The 20,333-nt window shown below is 42.5% G+C and overlaps 6 protein-coding genes across 6 annotated transcripts; 2 read left to right on the forward strand and 4 right to left on the reverse strand.

Moving 5' to 3' along the window:
• The first annotated feature begins 4,222 nt into the window (after positions 1-4,222).
• On the forward strand, positions 4,223-8,958 carry BDBG_04028 (uncharacterized protein). The gene has a single exon (XM_031721507.1). It carries the CDS (start codon positions 4,343-4,345, stop codon positions 5,378-5,380), a length of 1,038 nt encoding a protein of 345 aa, XP_031578086.1. The 5' UTR covers positions 4,223-4,342; the 3' UTR covers positions 5,381-8,958.
• On the reverse strand, positions 5,602-6,318 carry BDBG_04029 (uncharacterized protein; the record flags this gene model as incomplete). Its single annotated transcript, XM_031721508.1, has 1 exon — positions 5,602-6,318. The coding sequence occupies one exon, from the start codon at positions 6,316-6,318 to the stop codon at positions 5,602-5,604; it is 717 nt and encodes a 238-aa protein (XP_031578087.1).
• On the reverse strand, positions 7,586-9,211 carry BDBG_04030 (uncharacterized protein; the record flags this gene model as incomplete). Its single annotated transcript, XM_002625925.2, has 2 exons — positions 7,586-8,788; positions 8,840-9,211. The coding sequence occupies 2 exons, from the start codon at positions 9,209-9,211 to the stop codon at positions 7,586-7,588; spliced, it is 1,575 nt and encodes a 524-aa protein (XP_002625971.1).
• Positions 9,212-12,800: 3,589 nt separating this feature from the next.
• BDBG_04031 (uncharacterized protein) lies at positions 12,801-13,883 on the forward strand (the record flags this gene model as incomplete). Its single annotated transcript, XM_031721509.1, has 5 exons — positions 12,801-13,286; positions 13,346-13,386; positions 13,430-13,624; positions 13,681-13,753; positions 13,803-13,883. The coding sequence occupies 5 exons, from the start codon at positions 12,801-12,803 to the stop codon at positions 13,881-13,883; spliced, it is 876 nt and encodes a 291-aa protein (XP_031578088.1).
• A 3,634-nt stretch (positions 13,884-17,517) lies between these two features.
• BDBG_16946 (uncharacterized protein) lies at positions 17,518-18,469 on the reverse strand (the record flags this gene model as incomplete). The annotated part of the gene is made up of 2 exons (XM_031724788.1): positions 17,518-17,823; positions 18,440-18,469. 2 exons carry the CDS (start codon positions 18,467-18,469, stop codon positions 17,518-17,520), a joined length of 336 nt encoding a protein of 111 aa, XP_031578089.1.
• A 402-nt stretch (positions 18,470-18,871) lies between these two features.
• Positions 18,872-19,366, reverse strand: BDBG_16947 (uncharacterized protein; the record flags this gene model as incomplete). Its single annotated transcript, XM_031724789.1, has 2 exons — positions 18,872-19,276; positions 19,346-19,366. 2 exons carry the CDS (start codon positions 19,364-19,366, stop codon positions 18,872-18,874), a joined length of 426 nt encoding a protein of 141 aa, XP_031578090.1.
• Between the last annotated feature and the right edge of the window lie 967 nt (positions 19,367-20,333).

The raw sequence follows: 20,333 nt of genomic DNA on the forward strand, positions 1-20,333 counted from the left end.
CACTCTGCTACTATGCAGTTTGTTAACTATACTCTCTTGAATTCTGAACTCAAAACAGCTCTTAGATTTCTCAACAAGTTTGCTCTTTCTCTAACTCATACTCTTATCTCACTGTCTCTCAAATCTCATTTTCTGTACTCTGTTTTTCTCTCTCTGTACCTGTCTTCTCATTCTGACTCTCTCTTTCTTTCTTTCTCTGCATACTTTTCATCTGTTTTGAAAGCATCTTCTATGCTCTCTGAACTGCTGATGTCACATTCACTGTCAGCTTCTCTGTCTTTGAGAATCTCAACAAGTTTGTTCTTCACAGACAGTGAATTGAGTCAAGGTGATAATCTGAATTACTCACTGAATGACTTTGATGTGAAATTTATTAAGAACAGAATTCTCAGCTCTTCTGAGAACAAAGATGAGTGTATTATGAATTTAATAACTGATATTATTCTAATCTCTGTCAATCATGATTTCTTCAGTCACTGCTTGCAGCAGCTGTCTGATAAGGCAGACTGTGAAGATCAGAGTTTATTATCTCTGAATTTCTTTATTTTCCTCATTTCTGCCTTCTCTCAAAATCTAATCTTTAACATCAGTACTTATCATTGCTTAGAAATTATCATGAGCTCATCATCTGATTCAGAAGCTGATGATGATAACACTGCAGTCAGTGTTGAAACTGAAACCTGTGATCAATCTGAGTCATCTGTTTATTCTTTTAACAAAGATATGAACCTCTCTGCATCTGTGACTGCAGGCAGAGAGAAATTCTGCTGCATATTCAGTCTCAGACTTGAATCTTCTGTTGAGATCATAAAGGCTATTGTTATTCAGACTGTCTCAGCTCAGAGTCAAGAGAATACAAGTACATCTGTCTGTGACACAGGTGACCGGCACATTCAGAGAACATGTTCACATCAGTGAATGTAACAGACAATCTCAGTGCATGAAAGTTTAAAGTGTTAATTCTATCAGATGCTGAGAAGATTCTCACAGATCAAGATCAGTCATATCAGCAAACAGCTGATAAGTGTAAGTGTTCTGAATGCCTTCTCACACAAGTCTGCCAGCTCATTGAAGTGCTGATCTCAGGTCAAAAGTAACTATGATAAGATTACTGATATCTTGAATAATGATTACAATCTGAGTTATTCTGAAAATCAGTGATCAGAGTAATGTAACCTTTGCATACAGTTAAGTAACACAGTTACACACACTCTTCAGCTGTGATTTCTGTCTCATACACTGATGTTGACAGTGACAGATTGATCAGTCACTGAATAGACTTTTAATCAACAGCAGCTATTCTCAGAAGATGTCTCTGCAGTTGTTTCTATCAGAGCAGTGAAGCTTCTTGAGATTCTAAAGAGCTCTGCAGTAACTCTCTCAGCAGTCATGAATTAGTGAATGACTGTTAACAACTCACAATCTTTGACTGAAATGTGTGCTGAGCTTGTCAGAAAGAAGAAGAAAGTCAGATGAATCTAAAAGAATAATAAGTAACTGAGATTCTTACAGATCTGAAGCTGATACTGATGAGAGATTAAGTAGTAGTTCTCTTACTGAATAGTAACTGCTCTGCAGCAGTGATGTATAAAGCTTCAGATACTGAGCAACTTAGTTGACTAATATATTTAAAGTTACAGAAGATGTATCATTGCTTTAAACATTATGACTTTAACAGACAACTCTCTGATAACTTTCTGCAGAAACCTACTATTCTTCTAAAATTGTTAAATACTGCTAGACTGACCGTGTGACCGTCTCTGAGACCAGGACTAGATTTTTTAATAGTCTCATTACTAATTCAACTGATCTCATTACATGGTTTTAATATTAGATAGTAGTTTCATACTGTCTTAGTGAGACTTACTGTCTACTCTTATTACATTTTTCAAATGAGATCATGATTTTCACTTCTCAATTTAAATTATTTTTATTGCTTTAAATGACTTTAAATCTTATTTAAGCATTATCAAAAAGTGTTACTTTTTAAAAAATTAAAAATAGTCTAAAAAAACCTTAAAATGTCTAAAAATAGTAACTTTATGCTAAGAATGAGACTAAATGAAATCAAATGAGACTACTTTCTTATTTTTTTCAAGTCATGATTTCATTTTAAGATCTGATATATAGTCACTTTACATGTTTTTTTAATGACTAGTCTCAGTGAAATTCATGTTAAGAAATGTATAAGATCAGATTAAATAAGACTAAATGTGAAATTCATAATCTCAGCAGCTAGTTTAAATACTGCTACTGATATGAACTAGTAGAATGATATACAGAGAGAGTTGACATCTGATCACTTGATATTATTATTCTCTGATTTGCATACAGTCTTTCTCATTCTAATTAAGAGTTAGACAGTATCATGTCTTCTTCTCTGCTGTGTACAATCACAATCTGAATGATAGTCACTTCTTATATTCTCTCACTCTCATCTTCTGATGTATATATATACAAGACTTTCTTCTTCTCTAGGTCAGCCTATCTTTGCACTTCTCAACTTAACATGAGCTCTCTCAGTCTGATTAGCAGTTAGAGCAGTATTTCATGTCAACAGCTCTCTGTCATTCTGATACATGATCTCATGATCTTCTTCAGCTATTAAGTATATATATAATCTCTGTCTCTGTCTGAATTCATCTTTCTTTTTATTTCTTTTCAATCTTTTGTTCACTGCTGTAAGAAACTCACTGAGAGTTCCTGTTTATGTGAGCTAAGACATCTGACTTAATATCAATATTAGTGTCAATGAGTATATTTCTTTCTTCAATATAATCTGTTATCATTCTTCTTCATCTGCTCACAGTCTCTGATCTTTCTCTCACAGACTATCAGTCATGATCTCTGCTGAATCTGAACCCCGCAGCATCATTGTCATTAACAATACAGATATAGAGACAGATACATCTTCACTCTCATTATAAGAGCTACAGAGAAAGAGATGTCTAATAGACTATAGTCTCTCAGAGTATAAGACTCTTTTTAATAATACAGTACTTATTAATGCTACTTCTGCATCTGAAATATCATCATTATTAAAGAAATGTAAAGTGCTCAACTTATTCTCAGTTCTGATAGAGTTCTTCTCTCAGCAAGATGCTTTCTTTACTGATATTAAGATAGAAAACAGTAAATCAGGAAATCTGTGAAGTTGTTAATATAAAGAATGCAAAGATCAAAAAGCTGAAGAAACAGATCAGTGAGCTTCAGACTGAAAACTGTGAGCTGAGATATCAATGTAAATGCCTGATCTGTTATAAAATCTCTGAGAAGTAATGAACTCTTTTGTGTGAATATAGATTTTGCTCAGAATGTGTTTCCTCTGATGCAGAGACATGTGAATTATACTGTCAGAATAACATCAGTTATATCAAGAGTTACTAAATAGAAAACAATTGAGAGTCATGCTTTTACAAATGAGAGTGAGTATACAATGTCCGCTACCATGATAATGAGTGAAGAGATCTTTGACTATGTAGATGAATAGAGTTTAACATGATGTTTTCCAAAGTATTATTCTGTATTTCAGACAGAGAAGAGTAACAGAGGTTCATTTCACCCTTCTCTGTAGAAGGTAAAATAGTGATAGAGAAAGACCAGGCAAAGTAGGTCAAGCAGCGCGGCAGGCCACTCAAGCCTAAATAGGGCACTTGCTGAAGTTCATGGTATCTTTTTTAACCATATGTTCAAACTGTTCTACTGTGTCATTTATTTCTTTTTCTTCTCTTGCTGATGTATATAACTTTCTCAGAAATACTATTGAAGTATGAATGAATGATTTCTTTTTTAACCTCTCAAGATTTGCTAGTGATTCTTCTGTGATGCGCATTTCATGAACTATATATTCTTTGCACATTCTTTTGTTTTGGCTCTGAGAAGGGAGAGTTTTCGGGTATACCAAGCATGGGGGGAGCATGATGACCGGTTGAATCAATATCTAATGAGAGGCGGTTCCAGACTTCACACTTGGAAGGAGGCAAAGGTATTTCTGAAGAAATTTCAAAAGCTCAGCCAGACCCCAGGTATGACAGCTCGTTGAGACACATCTGTTAGAGTGGCTTGTTATTCGATTAGGAGAGGGCTAGCTAGTCTAACTACATAGAGAGGGGTTGGGAACCACGTGAGAGGGGTGAGCTGTATTACGTAACAACCTCGCTATCCGGAGATCTCGTGACCGTCGGATAAATAATAATCCACAAATTATTCTGACTGCCTGCCAGCAATATGTCATGCCTCCCTTCGAATGACAACAATACAGCAGCATCTACAGCAAACTCAGACTCCTCGCTTTCATGTCAGAATGGGTGAATTCATTGCTTAGAGAGGATAGGCTCCTACAATGGACGATTATCAGAGACTCGTCGTGGCTCAATTCTTCGAGCCACTACCAAACCTCTCCCAGATATCGTGCCACCAGTTTGTCTTGCATCATATTGCCCCGATCCTTCTTCCCAACACTACCGGCAAGGTAGACGTTCAACCTAGCCCTTTCCAGGGAAGCATGAGCTACACCGCTATACTACATACTCATTCCACGCATGCTGATCATCGCATTGCCGTCCAGTTCCGAAGCGACAAGCAAGACCTCTTCGGAGTCACCGAAGCTAGCCGCATTCATGGATCTCTTGTGCCCTTGGTAACATACCAGGGCATGTACGAAGGCCTCTTTGTGTATACATCACCTTTTGCAGAAGGGACACCGTACATCAGTGTCTTGATGTCTTCTCAGGACTTTAAACTGCCGCTCCAAAAGAAGATGGTAACTGTCATGGACCTTGCAGACCTCGTCACTCGGGGAGCCAGAGCGAACACTACTATATCCGACACTACTATATCCGACCTCACCTCTACTCTTGAAGAAATTCACCATACGGTCAATAACTACACTTTCCGACACAAACCCCTCAGAAACAGAATTTCTGCTTGTATCAGCAAGCTCTTACCACAGCTACGCGATCTTGCTGCCCTCCCTGTCACCCTTACCCACCAGGATCTCGCCCCATTCAATTACCTTATCGACGATTCTACCGGTCGGGTTCAAGCTGTACTGGACTGGGATGGTGCTCTATATCTCCCAGTTGGGTCGAATTTCTATTTCATGGATAGCCTTTTCGGGTTCATGACCCCAAGTGGTTGGCAGGACACGGAGGATCGTCAGGAACTCGAGGCAGCGTTTTACAATCGGGCTCTGGCTAGTCTTGCTACACAGGGGCTTGGGGGAGTAACAAGAGAGCAACTGGAGTCGCAGAAAGCGATCGGGATGTTGCTGTATGGTGTGGAACGGCTTCTCAAGTTCAAAGACGAACGAGCGGAGCACTATCTAGATGGATATCTTCGGGGGTTATCTTTCATGAACGGGCTCATGTTCTCGTATTAGCTCAGTATCTGGACGGGACCTTGATGCGTGGGAGTCTAAGAATATGTATATTCGAAAGGATATTGAGAGCCATGCCGGCATCCGAGGAAATAGAAAACTAGCAATGTATGATTGCGCCTGTGCTCAATTTCTAGTTCTAACAGAGATAGCGAAACGAACACTCGAGGGGGCGCCCTGGCAAAAGATGGATCTTGATGCAGGAAGGGGGGAGATTCTTAAAACTAAGACTCTTCTCCGGCAGCATCTAACCGGGGCATAACCTTGACTTCATGCTCAGTGTAGGGCTTCGAATCCCGAAACACCTTGTGATTGCCAGAGTTCATAGGGGCACAGACGTTATTCCCCTTGCACTCAACAATCCCGTGTTCATTGACATGGAAGCTCCATCCAGTGATGACAGGTTCACTCGCCTTAATCTCTTCTTCGGGGGTAAGGCGAAGAGGGACACTGATGGTGCCGCGTCCACTAGGATGTGTGAACTCAACGAAGTCTTCTCTGTCTGCACAGTTCGGGATGATCGAGAACCGTTTCTCGAGGCTGTGAGCTTTGAGAAACTCGGCAAGGTCCGAAGCGAAAGCTGTGTCGATCTGAGTTGCCTCGCCGCTGGCATCGTACTCGAATGCCTGGAACATTCCATTTCGGTTGAGGAACCACGAGTTCGGCGCAATCTTGTCCATGTCGACGCTCGAAATAGTCTTTGGGATGCAGATATCAGACTCGGGGGACCGGACCTCGTGAAACATCACAGTTCTGTCTTGGAGTGTGTCGTGGCGATGGAGAAGCCCGACTCCTAGCTTCATATGCATGCTGTGCCTGACAAAGATATCCGCGATAGCTGTCAAGGTCGCCTTGTCCACCTCCTTTTCCTGTTCTTCGAAGGTCTTGATTGTATTGAAAGAGAGGGCATCCAAGACAGCACTCTCTACTGCGACAGCCATGATATTGGCAGGTCTCACTGTTTTATCATTGATGTTAGCGATTACTGCTTGCAGGACGGTAGGTGACTCAAGCACCTGTGCGTTACTCTTTACGTCGATGAAGATAGGGCAGAAGTGATGCTTGACATTGAGCGGAATATGCAATACCTTCTCGTGACGTGGAGATATGAAGCCCACAACAAGCGGAGTGATCAGTATGCTTCGATGAAAATTTTGCGCTGGGCAACTAGCCTGGGCCAGGAGAGAATGGAAGAAAGCGGAAGGGAAGGAAGGTCTGTATTTATCTGAGAAACGGTCAACATTGGTAGAGTCGGGGCAGGCCAAATATCGCGTCAGCGGGGAACCCTGTCATCAGGCATGATAAGTCCAAAATTGCAGCGGCTAATAGTCCCATCTCTCCGGAGTGATGGAGAGCAAAGATCCACTCCAGCTGAAAAAGATTTGAGCCGCAACCACCTATTCTTGGCCTGAGAGCTTCTTGGGTCCTGCTGACGTGGCCTGCAGCACGGGGTTTCGCAATGACAAATATGCTGCACGAACGGTGAACTGTGGAAGGAAATAGATGGTAATTTGAACAGCCATGCAATTCGTTAGCTCGAGGCTGTGCCCTTGTTTCCCCGCCAATGACGTTGGTTGAGATCCGCTTCGATCCGCCAATGAGGGGAGAGTTCTCCCAGAGCCCAAACATTCCCGCGATCTGTGGCTGACTTCCGGGCCGCTCCGTCAACGAAGTGGGCTACTTCAGATCGTTGCTGCTGCCTTGCGAACGGGAAGGCCGGAACTGACCTATGTGAACCAAACGATTGGCTATGGGTGGGATTTCCCTCCGCTCTCGTCATTCAATGACGACTCAACACTCCGAACGCCAAGTTAGATGAATGCCCGTCGTGCTTGGGTTTGACTACTGCTCGCGGATTTTGAAGCTTACATTGAGTGAAGATTCGCGGTCGACGACAGGATGATTGGTCATCAAGTCTTGGCGGTAAACCTTGGCACAATGTACGCCCGACGATCTCAACGTCGAGGCAGCGGCCTTACCTGCATCTCCAAAGTGGGGGGCATCAGCCTTAAATTCGATCGCAATGCTCATTGCATTGTTTGGAGAATAAAATCAGTGCCTCTACAAATGGAGCCCAAATGATGGGGCCGAAGAGATCAAAAAACCATTCAAATTTCTAACGGAGACTGATTACACAAGCAGGGGGTAGAACAATTCGCAGTAAGTGCGTACGCTAAATGCAAAGCATCGGCTCATGTGCATTTGCCTTCAGTTTGGAAGCTTGGGAGACTTGTCGCTAGTTGTGTGGCTGGCCGCATCGCCAGCAGTGCCAAGGGACTCAGTGGCACGGATCCTCGGCTTCTTTCCGCGAGGCCCTTCTTCTCCATATTCAATTGGAGCCGCGAAGCTCCATTGGACATCTTGATGCTCATCAGGCTCCGTTGAGCCATCGGAATCATCCAAAATGGGTGTCAAATCAGAAGCCGCCTGGTTCTGGGAGGTAGAAGAATGTTGAGAGCAAGCCTCAGAGAGTCTTTTGTTTGCCATCCCAATAAATTCATCCCTCTTTTCCTTTGCCCAATCTCGGGCGTTTCGATATGCACAAGCTCCTTGCCGAAACATCTCAGAGGTATCAGTCAGGGAATATGATCGAAGCTGGGTCATAAAATATTCGGGATGACTATCTGGAATTTTAGGCTTTCCAATGTGGGTGGTGTATAGCTTTAGTGTACCGCCATGATAAATCGAGGTAAGAGTGTAAGCATTGCGATCGTAGGTCGGTCCATCTTGCTGGTAGAATTGTAGAGAATGCATACCCCGAGCTCCCAATGCACCATCATAGCATGCCTGCCGCGTAGCTACAGAGAGAGATCCATCGGGGCCCTTTGCCTCCAAAAAGAAGTTCGGCACCATTGGGAGATCATCCTGCGTTGATGGGACAATATGGCGACTAAGATCTTCGCGGATTTGACGATTGAGCTGTTCAGGTCGCGCGCCATAGAAGTGGTCAGGTTTGCCTGAAGCTAGTGTACCATTAGTTAAGGGCGAAAGGTTTCCAAATGGGTAATCCCCTCCGACACATTTACGATCGCCGATATCGCCATCAATAATCGGAATCACCAAACTTATAACCGGCTTCTCCTTAGATGCATGTGCATCTGCACGGGCAAAGTTTTCGAATGCCTCCTCAGAGAATCTTGATGGTGAAAGAGAAGCTCGGGGTTGAGCCAATCTTTCATTGATTTCTTGCAGGTTTCTCGGTTTTTCTGGTCTTTGGCCATCTGGATACTCGTAACCGTGCGGGTAAACTCCGTGGTCAATTAAATGCTGTTGAAAATTCCTACTAAAAGCTGAGGTGCTCGAAGTTCTTGTGGTTGCCTTTGTGCCTCTCGAGGTTGATGACAGAGGAGATTCTGCTCGACGTTTCCTACGGTGGGAACTGGGTGTCCTTGAGCTCATCGGGATAGGGTACTAGAACCAGGTTAGTACCTCCAGGATGGGTTTGAGTTCAAAGTAACATACATTTCTCAAATCAGACAGATCAGGCCCTCCCAATCTCGAGAATCTCTTTATCTCCTTTGGGTGACTAGATGAACAATCACGGAGAAAGCCAGGAAGTAGGACAGGCTCTTCGGGACAACGACGGTAAAGTTTTTGACCAATGTGAAACTGCCGAGTGATGGGCCTATGAAGCGGTCGCTGCAGATCTGAAGAGCTGTTTTGTCGGTCGAATTCTTTTATCGCACTCCTGGTTAAATGAACATTTGACAAATTATCCCAATAAGCTTGGGGGTGGCAGGATTTCCGTCTCTTCGGCTGATGGTCCAATGTTTCAGAAGGATGTTCGAGATGCTGCCGCTTGCAGGGATGATGGAGTGTTTCCAAAGAAGGCATATGGTGCTCAGAGAGAGTTGACGCTTCGAGGAAGTAAAAAGGAAGAGCAAGAAAGGCTTTTAAATAATTCAACAGAGGTCCAACAACGTTGCCGTCAAGGTACGAAATGTGCCACACTGAAACACGATTGCAAGGGCTCTGTGGAAGGCCAAGGCCCTAACCCAAAAGAGGATTAGTCGTTTAATGGGGATGATCGACAGAAATTCAGAGTCTAGGCTGAAATTGGTTAGCTTATTGTGATGGGTTTTTGTCCCCTCCCATTTGCCAGCGAAAGCCCTTCCTGCGGGGTAAGAGTGGAAAAATTTTTGAGCGAGCGGGCAGCAATTCAACAGAGCCTTTCGAGTTCGTGCTTGCGCCAGTTGGTGAACTGGTTTCCTCCATGCATTGGTGCCTAATGCGCCGGAGGCATTGCCGGATGAAGAAAGCAGTTTGCTCGCCCCATCATTCAATGTTGTTCCAGACAAAACACATTTATTTGCTGGCTGCTCAACCTTCTACGTCATTCACCTCATGACAGCCTTACCTTGAATTATATTTTTTATCCTTTTTTAATCGGGCCATGTGATCATATCTGTGAAAAGGTTGATATATTGAGTTGTGTTTGAGAGCACTATCAATGACTTGTCATCTCGGATACTGTTCCTGTAAAATCAAACAATAAAGAGTATCATTCTACTTCAATCTCTTCATATAGCAGCATTCTACCATCGCTATTCAATCACATTAAATTAAGAGAATATCTAGCCTGATCGGGCCGGTCAACTTCATTGAATGAGAAAAAGCAAACATCTTCAGTTGCTGTATTTATCCTCTTTTTCAGTGCTTCAAGGATTTGAATATTGTGCTTCAGTATAGCACCCGAGTGCATACTCAACTCATCTCTCTTCTATTCAAACTGTATTGGCATTTCAGAGGCACTCTTTGATGATAAATACTTTTATTTGTGTTTTTTTCTCATCTAATAGCTCATTAGGCCTTTGTAGAGAAAGCTCTCACTTCAATGATAGACTTTGAGAATGTCAAGATAAACAGTGTTACAATGATTATCAGCAGAGAGCAGATAGTATACTGAAAGAGATGCAATGTTACTGTTCTTGAGAAAGATAGTGCAGAGAAGAAATAGTTCAGAAAGCTTGTTAATATATTTAATAAGCAGAAACAGGTTGAATCTGATACTAAGTTGTATATCACTGATGAAAAAGTCAAAGAAGTGTAGAAAGACAGTTGAGAGTTCTGTTTACATTCTAGATATATAGTTTGTTTTGTATTTTAACATCATCTTCTAAACTGAGAGTCAAGTTGATAATAGTCTCATTTCTTATAAGTATCATTAACACATACTCTGTTACATGCATTTCTTCTGCCAGTTTCTTTCTGTATATTAAGCTTTCAGCAATTGCATCATGTATCTCAGAACTGAATATATTGACAATAGCTTTATCAGAGACATCTTTCAATATTACTTCAGAGTTGAGAATGATCAAAGTAATATTATTGTTTAAGACAAGATGCTGAACTTAATTCACTCATTTTAATTTTGCACTGAATAATACTATTATAATTCATTTCATACTTTATTCACTGACTTTCAGACTCATGAGACAATCAACTGTTTCTGCTCAAATAGAGAACACTGTTATCACAGCAGCTTTTAATTCATCTCTAACTATGAATCTTCTGATTGTGAATGCCATGTCTTGACTAAAGGTTTTCACAACTGTTTGCAAGAAAGTATTTTCAAATACTCACTGTTCTGATGCTGAATTAAAGTTCGGATTGTTTGAGATTTCAGGTGTTTTCAAAAGCTCAAATTACACCTCATTACAAGAAATCTCACTGATAGAGTCAGTTATTCTGAATGTTCAATTACATCTCAGTGTTTCTGATAGATCAACTGTTATTGAAAGACACACTGAGCCTGCATAGTTATAATTCATGACTTGTAATAAGCTGCATGAGCTCTGGCTTATAAGAGGCTCAGTGTATTCAATTCTCTTATCTTCACAGATCATCTTTACATTCTTCATCAATTATTTCAGATGATCAACACTGAACTACCAAGCTTGAAGTTTCAGAATGATTTCAAGATAACTCTTCTTAGCTAGCTCTGTAGATGTGTTACAAAAGCAGTATAAAATCAAAACAGAAGAACTGAATCTTGCTATTCTTCAAAGAATCTCTTATGCATTCAATTTTCTTTCTCATGTGATGATTGATAAGTTGAAAGTAGATAAATCTGCTTAATACAGCTTTGCAAAGACAGAGAGTCATCTGAATTAACATGTCACTGATTGATAATTGAGAGTATAAAACATTAACCTTTCTTCTTTGCTAACTAACCTAGCATGGACTGCAATGTAGGCAAGACAGTGCGAGTGCAATGATTAAGATTGAGATGAATGACATCATAAGTATATAAGAAGTCAAAATCTCCTTGAAATCTTAAGATAATGAATGAATTGATTCATTAAAAGTGAATGTTGTAAGAAGTCTTTTAAATCACATATCTTATCACTTATTATATTATTGCATGTCTATTACAATATCTGAAGCAATGAAGTTCAGCAGTAAGACTCTCAGTGTTCTCACACCTGCTTTTTCAACCTCAGCATCTTCTTCTACCACTCTCAAGAATGAAAATTTTCAGTATACTCTCTCTGATAGTTCTGTGAAGCTGCTTCATGAAAAATTTATCAAAGAGAAAATGAAGTCACCTGTTTGAAAAGCCTTTCATGAGCTAGAAGATTCAGAAAATTCTTCTCAGAAGAATCTGAAAGAGCTACATCATACTCTTTCTAAAATGACACTCAATGAGAAAGGTAATCCGGGCTCTTCTTCTCTCATTACTATGAATCAATTGAAGAAGTTATTCAAGTCTGTCATTGAGCAGCGAGCATTCTCAGAGATGAAAGATAAAGAGCCTGTTAAGTCAGAGAACAATGAAAAGAAGAAGGAAATCACATGAATTCAGGCTTTAAAGCTTGAGTTCAAAGCTGTCTGTGAAGTGTATATTGTCATTGTAACTCTTTTTCTCTCATCTTACTGATATTTCACAGCTGAAATGAAAAAGTGTATGAGTACAAGATTGTTAATTCACCTCCAGCCACAGTTATCAGTGAACTGAATGAATATATATTTGTCACTCAAACATGCATTGATGAGTGCAGTGATGCCTTAATTAAATACAGCTAACATAAGAAATAGATTGAAGAACTCATGAATCTACAGCATATATTAATATCAAATCTGTTGATTTGTGTGACATTTTGAGAGATATATTGCGGGATGTCAGATCGGTTAGCCTGGCAGAGAACAAATCACAGATAATGCCATACTTCCTGCCTATTAGCTTCTCTTCTCACACAAGTATTAGGTTGAGTAAAACATACTGTATCACTTTCTTCCTGAGTTGAAAGCTCATCAGAAGTTCATAGCTGATGACGAACTCAATACCTCTGAGTGGAAATATGTTGACCTCTTAATTCAACATCTTCATAATGTATACAAACCTCTCACTGAGCATCTTCATTTACTTCTCAATAGCAGGGAAATCACCTATGACCTGCTCTGAGCACTGTTCAAACTCAACATGCCAGTATTCACAACCTGCAACAGCTCTGAGAAGCCTAGATGCATCAAATACGACTTTGATATAGAGAAGATTATGATGCAGAGTGTGGAATATTTTGAAGTCAATGGCTGCTATCTCGACTTTGACAGTAAGGTGTTTGGCGAAGCCACTGAGACTATGATCATCAAAAAGTTCTATGAAGCTAAGCAAATCAAGAACTTATCCGCCTTCTTCCTTGAATACCATGAAGAGAATATGAGAGAGCAACTTATAGCATGCGGACAAAAGTTTGTCTCTATGATGAGTTCTCATCATTGCTTCTATGACAGAGTCGCCTTTTATCAAGTGAAGCAAGACCTGAAACGCATTTCTGTCAAGGGCAGGATCATGATTGATGCTCCGTGTTTCCGCAAGAACTGCCTCAATTATCCCAGGTTACATATCAAAAAACCCGAGGTTATGGACCTGTTTACCAGTCAGAGCATACAGCACTCTGCTTGTCAGGTTAATAGCAACAGGATGAATACATTGAAGATGCAAGAGAACCACTTCCTCATCTGCAGTCCCACAGTACTGGGGTTTACACTTATGAGAAAGTGCTGAGGTAAGTCACCGGGCCATTAGCTATCAGAGCATCTGACTGATAGAATTGATGTAGCAGAATTTGCAGTCAGTGATGTTCAGGACATCAAGTACTTCATGACACCTTTTAACTCACTTGTCATGCCCGCGGAGAAGAAAAAGGTGATCATGACACTTGCAGAGAGTGTGAACCAGATCAAGTCAGCCAGGCTTGACAATGTCATTGCAGAAAAGGGGCTAGGTGTCATCATTCTACTACAGTATGTCTCCATGTTCAGCACCAGAATCTTTATAGTATGTGCTAAACATAATCTAGCGGGCCCTCTAGTGTTGGGAAAACTCTGACAGCGGAAGCCATTGCAGAACATCAACAGCGCCCATTGTATTCAGTATAGTGGCCTAAATTAGCCGCGCATCTCACAGGCTAACAGTTTCTAGGTTTCTGCTGATAAATTAAGTACAGATGCAGGAGCATTGGAAATACAGCTCTCTCAGATTTTCCAAATCACTAGTCACTGAAATGCAATTCTACTTCTTGATGAAGTGAATGTCTTTATGCAGCAATGAAGTTCATTGCAGCTAGAGTGGAACCAACTGATGGCAATATTTCTTCATCTTCTTGAGTATTATGAGGGGATATTTTTCCTTACAATCAACCTCATGAGCGACTTTGATGCTGCAATTTTGAACTGAGTTCACCTTAATCTGAAATACCACAACCTGGCACCTGCTGCAAGAAAGAGCATCTTTCTTAACTTTTTAGATGCGACAGGAATCAAAATAGACAAGGCAGAGCTAGATATTTTCACAGAAACAAAGCTTAATGACTGACAGGTAAGATCAACCTCTCATTGCATCACACTTACTCATCTAAATCATAGATTAAAAACATGGTCAAGCTCGCACACAGTATTGCTTTTCAGAAAAAGGTATCACTGTCAGCTGCTCATATCCGCATGACACTCATTGCCAATAATTGAGATATTTCACATCAAAGTAGCCTTGGTTTTGATGATAGTCTATATCAGTGAATGGCGGCTGTATTCCAGGTGCAGCAGTTTTGAAATAGAATTGCAATGAATTTGTTTAGTTATAGTAACAAATGAACAGAAATTTTAACAGTTCTGCTGAGGCTTTTGATGACAGAATTGATGACTCTTCTTCACAATGGCAAAACTATGAGGTCTTTACCTCCTCAATCACTCATTCAACCCAAGTTGTCTTGGTGACCTGGCTCAGAGAATTGTTAATTCATCAAAAAAATGTTCCACCTGATCTGCCTCTCTTTTATATTGAGATACTCTATTCTCTTTGCTGATTCCCAAAACAATCTTCCACTGCCATGAAGAATGACCTCAGAAAACTTCATTCTACCCTGCGACGGCTCTCCCTGCCTGTTGCCCGATACATATGTCGTTCGAAAGAGCATAGGTGCAGGTGATGATGAAAGATGCTATATTTGTTTTGAAGGCTGGAAAATAGAAGGTGATATGGTACAGCTACAGTGCTGTAACCACTGGTTACATGAAGACTGTCTGTCACAGTCGGTACTGAATGGCCGATGTCTCACTTGTCAGATCTCGCTTTCTTCATTGAATGATGAGGTGATTTTAAGGGATGCGGCTGCTGTCAGAGACATTGAGAAAGTTAAGCAGCTCCTGGAAAAACATATATGTCAGTCAACATGAGACTTTTATGGAAGGACTCCACTGCATTTAGCTGCTTTACATGAACATGAAGTGATGATCAAGGTGTTGCTGGATAATGAATCAGACCTGGGCATTGTTGACTACAAGCAGCAGACCCTGTTACACATTGCAGCTTGTCACTTCTCTTCCAGTATTGCTGTGATTCTCGTCGAAAGGGGAGTAGTTCTTGGTGCTTGAGACAGGAAGGAAATGACACCACTTCATCTTGCTTATCAAAATGGCATTGAGAGAAATATAGAGTACTTACAAGAAAAAGAGGCCGATTCAGATGCTAGAAATGACAATGGGTTTACTTCTCAGATGCTTCACAGTTTGTATACAAGATTGTTATTGTCTTTTCAATAAAAGGCATGAAACAAGGCACAGCCAGCCTCTCATTGCTGATACTGCATCCCAAGCCCACTCTTCGCATGAAGCCAATCACCACCACTGCCCTGACCACTGGCTTGTCAGAGTTTGATGATTATGAATAATTCAGTATGTCGGGCTTTTGATGCAGCTGGAGAAAAGTTCAAGAACACAAATGGTGAGAGTCAGAGCAGGCAGTCAAGAATGGTGAACTGGGAGGAAGGGAGCAAACTTTAGGACAAAATTTCATAGCTTCCCTCAGGCACTTTTATTCTTTGATAAGCTGTCCAGCATCTGAACTTTTTCCGGCCGCAGCACAATTACAAACCATGAGCCTCCATGGCCTGCCCCAATCCTTCCAGCACTCTATTCACGCAGACCACGAACCACAAGCCTCTGTGGCCCGCCCCGATGCCCGCAGCATTCCATCTATACAGACCACAAACCACGAACCTCTGTGGCCCGCCCCAATCCTCCCAGCACTCTATCCACGCAGGACCACAAACCATGACTTCAGTGGCTGGCCCCGGTCCCCCCAGCATTGTATCTCTATAGGCCATGAACTATGCAGCTTTATGGCCGCTTCCAGTGTTTGGTCTATGTGAACCACCAACCATGATCTGCAGTGGCCGGCCCTAATGCCCCCAGCATTCTATCTCTATGAGCCATGAACTATGCAGGTTATGCAGGTTCGTGGCCGTCCCCAAGGCTCCCAGCGTTGTATTCACGCGGGACCACAAACAACAGCTTCAGTGGCCATCTCCAAGGCTCCCGGCATTATATCTTCATGGGCCATGAACTATGCAGGTTTGTGGCCATCCCCAAGGCCTTCAGCATTATATCTCCATGGGCCATGAACTATGCAGGTTCATGGCCATCCCCAAGGCCCCCAGCATTCGATCTATATGGGCCACGAACTATGCAGCTTCATGGCTGTTCCTAGTCTTCTTCACTTATGCTCTACAATCATGATTATCCCCAGTTTAGTCTGTATTTTTTGTGGTGATGTGGCTGTCCCTAGTGTGCTCTGTGTCTCTACTCCTTTCCATGTTATTTACTTTCTTTCATGGCTGTCCCTAGTGCGCCCTGCGTCCCTACTCCTTTCCACATTATTTACTTTCTTCATGGCCGTCCCTAGTGCGCCCTGCATTCCTACTTCTTTCCACAAAATCTGTAGAAGTTACAGTGGCTGTCCTTAGTGCACCCGGCGTCCCTACTTCTTTTCACATTATTTGCTTTCTTTGTGGCCGTCCTCAGTGCGCTCAGCGCCTCTACTTCTTTTCATGTTATTTACTTTCTTCATGGCTGTCCCTAGTCTACTCTGCATCCCTACTCCTTTCCATATTATTTGCTTTCTTTGTGGCCGTCCCCAGTGCACCCAGGGTCTCTACTCCTTTTCATGTTATTTACTCTCTTCGTGGCCATCCCTAATGCACTCAGTGTCTCTACTCCTTTCCACATTATCTGCTTCCTCATGGCTGTCTCTAATCCTCTTCATGTTCCTGCTTCTCTTCATGTGTTTTGACACATAGTGGCTGTCCCTAATCCGGTTTTCCTCTCTACTGCTCTCCACATAATTTGTGTTCATCTGGCCGTCCCTGGTCTTCTATTGCTTTCCATACAATCTAGGTTCCTCATGGTCGGCCCTGATGCCCCCGGAATTTTACCTTCTTGGGCCACAAACTACAAACCTCTGTGGCCGTCCCTACACATCTCCACCTAGGCTTGACCATCATGGTTATCTCATAGCTGTCCCTACTCCTCTCCATGTGTTCTAATAGATTAGTTTCTGTTCTAAACATCATGGTTAGTAATCCATGAGTAGTTCTTATATGAATCCGGAGCTCATATTTCAATGATCTGCTTCAGGCCCATCAACTCCTCAGACAGTGGGGTATCCATTCTGTGGGAGATCTCTGTGTCCATTCTGGAGTAGATAGTTTTCCCCCTTCACCGCGGCGCACAGTCAGGTTTCAACTCAAGTACTCCCTTCTTTTTAGATGTTTGCATAACTCTGATGTTGTTAACAGCTCTTTACTGCAGTACATGCATATCCTCATGCAGTGGGTGATCATTAGCTCAGCATCTTGTGTCAGTCAGTTGCTGTAAACCTCCTGGTGCTCCGGGCATCTGTATGATTTGAATATATTTCCTCTTGCTGTACGGGTGTTTGTTGTCATGGATGTCAGGAAGGATGCCACTGTTCCCGGGTCATGTGGCCAGTCCCCAGTGACATTGTTTTCTAGATTTGCCAACCATTTGTCTGCATCGGCCATGTTGAATTCCGCAAGGGTTTCCGGAGGAAGTCTGGGTAGCAGATCCGGTGCTTCAAAGGGCTCAACCTCAATTGGGCCCGCAGCTGTAGTGTCGCCTATTTTCCATGTTGACCTCTGGGGAGTGTTCTGTCACGAACAACAGTGAATCAGCTGCCGGTCCCTGTGGTGCGGGTTCTTGGGGTGGTGCTTGCACTGCATGGCCCGTTACAGTCAGCGTGTTGGCGTGCGTTTGCACAGGCATGATAGCCTGAGATGCCTGCGGTTCTTGGAGAGAACCTCTCCTTGGCGCCTGTGGGGGCTCTGATGTATCAGCTTCGTCCGGGGACTCTCCACGGGGGCTCTCTATCATGATGACTCAGTCAGAGGTGAGGTCGCGACGGGCCCTCTTCCGCGGATTGTTGTTTGCTGTAGATTTGTCCGAGGGTCTGTCCTTGGAGGGTACCAGCCAGTACATTGGCCGATTCCATTTGGCTTGCTCAATTCTTTCCAGCTCTTTCTTCCTTGCCAGGCAGGCATTGCTCCATGCAGTGTGAGTTCCTTTGCAAACAGGGCATTGAGGGGTAAAACCCTCAATTCCCCTTTGATCACAGTTCTTGGTCTCATGTAACTCAGTGCAATAGCCACATGTTTGGGCTGCGTTGCATTGAGTGCTGATGTGGCCGTATCAGTAGCACTGGAAGCATTGCTTGACTCTGCAGGCGCAGTCATATAGTTCACTTGTGTGTATCTGTCCATCCCGTACCATATTGGCATAGATGATGGCATTGGCCATTTCTGAGTCTTTAAATTCCACCACAATTGAGAATGCGGGCTTGGAGGGGGATTCCCGAGTTAATCATCCCACATGTGAGATTTCTGCCTTGGGGATGACAGTGTGGTTGTCTGCAAGTATTTGCTGGATGGTTGTTTCCCAGTCCTTCATATTCATGGTGTTCATTGAGATGCTGTGAACAATTACTCTGTAGATTGGCATCACTAGTTCCACCTGCTTCTCAAGACCCTTGGCCCATGTTCTGTTCTCTTTGAGTCTCTCTGCTTCTGTTACCAAGGATGTGAAGATCTGTATATCACCACTCTTGAGTTGGTGAGCTGCAACCACCACCACTGACTTGGTGATTGTGTGGCTTTTGATAGAGGCTTCAACATGCTGTTTTATCTCAGCCACAGAGAGTACTCAGAAGCGCTGGACAGTTCTGTGATCCTTGAGTTTAACTATGATTGCTCGATCTCTGTATGCCGTGACTGTGGGTTTGGCCTTGGTGGTGGACATGCCTTGAGCAGCTGGTGTTGGTAGTATAGCATTGTCTCTACCACGCGCCACCTGCGCCCAGGACATGGTTGCTTTGCCCTCACTGAAATTGGTGGCATTTGGCGGAGTGGCACTGAGGCCTACAGAATTTTTGATGATTGAGATATCTCTCTGAATGTTCTGCATATATTTAACAGCATTCTGAACATGATGAAGGATGTCGCTCATCGGGGGCTGCTGAAGCACCTTGCCCACGAGTGCAATGGTGAATTTGAGGTATTTTTGCACTATATTCCATGACACTTGATTCTGTCTGCCTTTATCAACAGCCTGCAATTGATGGCATGCTTCTCAAAGGTATGTGGCATGCTCGTTGATGTGCTCCGGGCCATTGTTTACCTGTGGCCACTTTGGCACCATTATCGCGAATTAAACACATTTTCACACATTAATTGCAGTAATTGCCAAAGAGGATACAAGTATACTATTAAGATGATAAAATAATATGTGTTTTCAAAAATTCATTCTGAGCTGGTGATGATGTTTTTCCCTGAGGCTACTATTGCCCGCGGGCTTTTCTTCCCTGCAGGCCTTTCCCCTGAGGCTACTATTTTATTTATTTATTTATTCATAGACTGTTCCAACCGCCCTTTAGGCAGGTATGCAGCGTGCGACTATATAATTAAATACAGGGATTCCTGCTCTTTTCCTTAGAGAGTAAGCTCTTCTTACAAGAATTCTCCTGCTGTCACACAAGTTGTTCCTGCAAGAGTTGCTTGCTCTCTGCCTGAGCTTTCTCTATCTATAGTCTTCCTATCAGTTCTGTGTCTCTGACTTGCCAGGCTCAATAAGGCCTTCCTTCCTCTTCTGTATACTGGTTATACACTCATGCTAGGTATATTGGAGTACTGTGAATGAGACTGCCTTGAATTGGCTGAGTAGGCCTGTCCTGATCATCATCTTTGAGTTGAATCCCAAGTCACATGATATATATATTTTTACCAAGAAGTGGCAGCCTAATAGGCTGCCACCTCTACTATGACTATAAATAGCTGTACCTGCCCTCATAGATAGATTAGTAGAATAATCACACTTGTATACTATTTCAGAGTTCTAACTCTTTGCTGCTTGTACCACCATTGACAAGTTACTGAGAATGCATTTGATGTTCATGCATGAAGTCTTGTCTGCCCACATCCAATGTCTTTCAGCAGATTTTGTGATTGTCATCAATGTTCACAATTGATTCAGTTCAGGGGATTGTTCAGCTGTTGGGTTAGGATTAGCAGCTTGTTTGGCCAGCCTGTCTGTCTCTTTGTTCCCGGGCACGCTGACGTGGGCGGGATCCATCGGAACTGCACATCCCAGCCGGATTCTCAAAGCCTAT

Source organism: Blastomyces gilchristii (assembly GCF_000003855.2).
Source record: "Blastomyces gilchristii SLH14081 genomic scaffold supercont1.6, whole genome shotgun sequence".
NCBI lineage: Eukaryota > Fungi > Ascomycota > Eurotiomycetes > Onygenales > Ajellomycetaceae > Blastomyces > Blastomyces gilchristii.